The 3,958-nt window shown below is 38.3% G+C and overlaps 1 protein-coding gene across 1 annotated transcript; it reads left to right on the top strand.

Moving 5' to 3' along the window:
• Positions 1-290: 290 nt before the first annotated feature.
• Positions 291-869, top strand: LOC142985907 (uncharacterized). The gene has a single exon (XM_076134149.1). It carries the CDS (start codon positions 291-293, stop codon positions 867-869), a length of 579 nt encoding a protein of 192 aa, XP_075990264.1.
• The last annotated feature ends 3,089 nt before the right edge of the window (positions 870-3,958 follow it).

The following is a 3,958-nucleotide window of genomic DNA, read 5'->3' on the forward strand; positions in this document are numbered from 1 at the left end:
TCCATAAAGATTGTTACAGTCAAGATATACTAAAAATGTTGATGGTTTAGAATCATCAAAATGAGGGATATAAATATTATTGGCTTTAGCATATCGGTGGGAACATTGTGCTAATCCACCACGTATTCCTTTTTCTGTCATATTATAAATGTCTAAATCATGAATCAATTCTAATTGAACGCCAGTGTAAAGGAGCTGGGAAAAAAACTAGATGATCTTGCGGATACAGTAGATTTTTATGCTGAGCAGTTTCAACAAATGCAGGAGTTTAAAAAACTGTAGAAAACAAGATGAAAGCTATGGAACAGAGGAATGTGTACTTAGAGAAATGCAATAGTGCGCTGGAAGAAAGGGCGAATGACTTGGAAAAAATAGACAAAGAAAAAAACATAGAAATAGCTTGTTTAATGAAGAACAAAGATGATGAGAATGTGAAGGAAGTGGTCAAAGAAGTCGCGGTGAAGCTTTGCTTGAATCCAGATGATATCGAGAGTGCTGAGAGGTTGAGTTCATCGAATAAACCTAAGACGGGGGGAGAACGACCCCGCCCGATCATAGTTAAACTGCGATCGAAGCAAGCCCGCGATCAATGGCTGCAGAAGCGAAAGATCAAGTTAATGAATGGCGATATATATTGCAATGATAACAGGATGCCTATAAACATAAATGAAGACCTAACTAAAACGACGAAATTATTGTTCTGGGAAGCAAGAAGCCAATTAAAGCATCAATTCAAATTTATATGGATTCAAAACTCGAACATATTAGTTAAGAAAGATGAGAAGGAAAAGATTATCCGCATAAAGAGTGAAAACGACATCAAGAAATTGCTTGTTGATAGTAAAAGCTCGAGCTCACCAACCAAGTAAACAAACATATTGCGTCGTGTTACACTAGGTGATTTCCAATATCTACAAAATTCGATAACCAAACTACAGGATTAGACCATAACGACGTTTTATTTACAAAGTATGAAGACCTGAATACCTGGTCACAACATTTATCAAACAAATACCTCAACATTGTTCATTTAAATATCCGATCTTTGCGAAAACAATATAATCAACTACTTGTATTATTAAACCAATGCATCTCTAACAGAAAACTAAGTGTCATAATTCTAACAGAAGTCAACATAAAGAGCGAAGAAGTACCACTATATAAAATTCCGGGCTATGCAGTATATCCGAAAATGAGAGATATAAGAAGAGGCGGTGGAATACTCATCTATGTGAAAGAAGATCTACAATTTACTACAAAAGTACCACAGATACAACTAAAAACTACAGAGTTAAAATACGGCAAACTAAAAGAAGGAGAGAGGACTTTACACATACTAGCTTTATATAGACCCCCTGTCTAAGCGTATAGCAACAGCGGCGATGCTAAGGTGCATCTATATGTGCCGATGTATAATTGTATACCCTATCGTGTTACAGTCCACTGGTTTTAAGATGTTTTAGTGCAAAATAAACTGTCAAAGCGTCCGCACGTCGTTTTACTCAGCAAATCACCAACATTGCAATTAACAACCTTATCGCCGTGAACATATGGTCCTTCGAGCCGGATACTTACGTCGCCTACCTGCGGCGGACGAGCGCGTTGCGAGAACAAAAGACTGCGATAAGGATTCATAGAATAGTGAAAAATATTGCAAATCATTATCGTGAACTGTGATTTATTAAATTGTTATAAACGAAAACATAGCTTAGTGCTTATAATCTTCAGTGCGTGATCGGATTACGAGAATTCTACAAATAAGTACTAGTGCTAACCACGTGCAACATACCCACTACTCGTGAAAAAGCGGTTAAATCTTGAATTATCCTGTGTGGGACGCTTATTTTACGAACATTACGATGGAGGATCTTCTGGTGTATCAAATTGAACTATTAGACAATTTAAGGAATGCGGAAAAGAACTACAAGAAGTCACCTAAATGATAGGATTAAGAGATCTTACTTGGAAACAAGGTTGGAAATGCTTGAAGAACTTTGGACTAACTTTAAAGATGGTCATAAAAGTATTATACTGAATATAACCAGTGAAGAGCAGAGAAAAATTCCGTACTTTACGGAAAATATATATGACGTGTTTCAAGAGTTATACGTGCAATACAATCAGCTATTAAGGAAGCTCTTCAGCCGTTCCTGGATGCAGCACGGCAACTTTCATTGCCTAATCCTTCTGAAGGTCAAGGGTCATATTCTTCATCTTCGGACAGTAATGAAATTAAATTACCACGCATAAAACTACCCACATTCAGCGGTAAATATGAGGAATGGCAGACATTTTACGACTTATTTTCTTCGCTCATTCATAAGAATACGAAACTGTCTCCAGTACAGAAGCTACATTACTTGAAAAGTAATCCTACCGGCGAACCAGAAGCGATGTTACGCAATTACAATACGACCGATGCAAACTACGCTGAAGCTTGGAACGAGTTAATGCTACAGTATAACAACAAGAGATAAAATTGTAATACCATATTAAGAGTTCTTTTTACACTAAAATCTATACATACTGAATCGGCGAGTTGTATAAGACATCTAGTAGACACTACTTCGACGTGTTTAAAGACATTAAAAAACTTAAACGTGGAGACTGATAAGTGGGATTTGATTATCAACTACCTAACCGTATCCAAGCTGGATCCTGAGTCATTCAAGCTGTGGGAACAACATGTCAGCGCAAGTTACAAGGGTGATCTTCCTGCTTGGCAAGATTTGAAACTTTTCTTGGAATCAAGATTCAGAGCTTTAGAGATGATCGAGACTAACAAGACAAAGACATTGCAACCTAAACCGGCAACTAAACCTAAGGTCTTTCATGCGAATGTTCTTCGATATAGAAAAGAAAGTGAAGTTAAATGTGTACTATGTGAAAGCGACCATTACATCTATCATTGCAAAACATTCGCCGATATGACTACGAAAGAACGACAGGACAGTGTACAGAAGAATAAGCTTTGTTTCAACTGCCTCGCGCCATCGCATACGGTGAATAAGTGTCGTCAATCAACGTGCTGCAAACGATGTGGACGTCGGCATCACTCCCTTCTACACATCGAGAGAGAGCGGAACACCGAGAAGTCAGGCGAGATGACAACCATGTCTGAAGGTACCGTTCTTGGGACGTCAGATGGTAAGTCTAATCCTTTGTCAAACGATACTCACATTGTTTCCAATTTTTCAAGCGAGCATATTAAAACAAATACTGTGTTATTGGCTACTGCTCAAGTATTAGTTAATAGTAAGAATGGTTGTAACCATATCATTAGGGCTTTGTTAGACCAAGGGTCGCAAGCATCATTTGTATCTGAAGCGACTGTTCAATTACTAAATCTTCAACGTTATTCGGTAAGTGGTTGGGTGTCTGGACTGGGAGAAGGGCAAACGAGAATTAAATACATGGTTTCACTCTGCGTGAAATCACGCCACCATCCCAATAAATCAATCAATGTAAATGCGTATGTACTGCGTTCAGTAACAACGATGTTACCCACCAATGATCTCAGCATTCTCGACTGGACACAATTTCAAGAACTGGAGTTGGCAGATCCAGGATGCACAACACCGGGTAAAATAGATATTTTACTTGGAGCTGAAGTTTATGGCGACATTCTGTTAGATGGCATTATTAAGCATCCTCTAGGAAATTTAGTGGCTCAAAATACAATCCTAGGGTGGGTGATATCTGGCAGGGTGACGCAAGAAGCTACGTCAGCAAGGAAACACGTCACTAGCCTACATGTGCAGGTAAGGGACGACGAGCTACTCAAACAATTTTGGGAAATAGAGAGGGAACCTAACAATTTACAAAGGAAACTTTCAAAGGAAGAAATAAAGTGTGAAGAATTTTATGAAGAAACAACAATCAGAGACCATGAAGGAAGCTTTATAGTTAGATTACCATTTCAAACTGAAGACCCCGAATGTCAATATGGTGGATTGAG

Source organism: Anticarsia gemmatalis, chromosome W (assembly GCF_050436995.1).
Source record: "Anticarsia gemmatalis isolate Benzon Research Colony breed Stoneville strain chromosome W, ilAntGemm2 primary, whole genome shotgun sequence".
NCBI classification, from domain to species: domain Eukaryota; kingdom Metazoa; phylum Arthropoda; class Insecta; order Lepidoptera; family Erebidae; genus Anticarsia; species Anticarsia gemmatalis.

Excerpts from the sequence above, each read along its gene's own strand:
- LOC142985907 (XM_076134149.1), top strand. The coding sequence starts at position 291 with ATGAAAGCTATGGAACAGAGGAATGTGTACTTAGAGAAATGCAATAGT.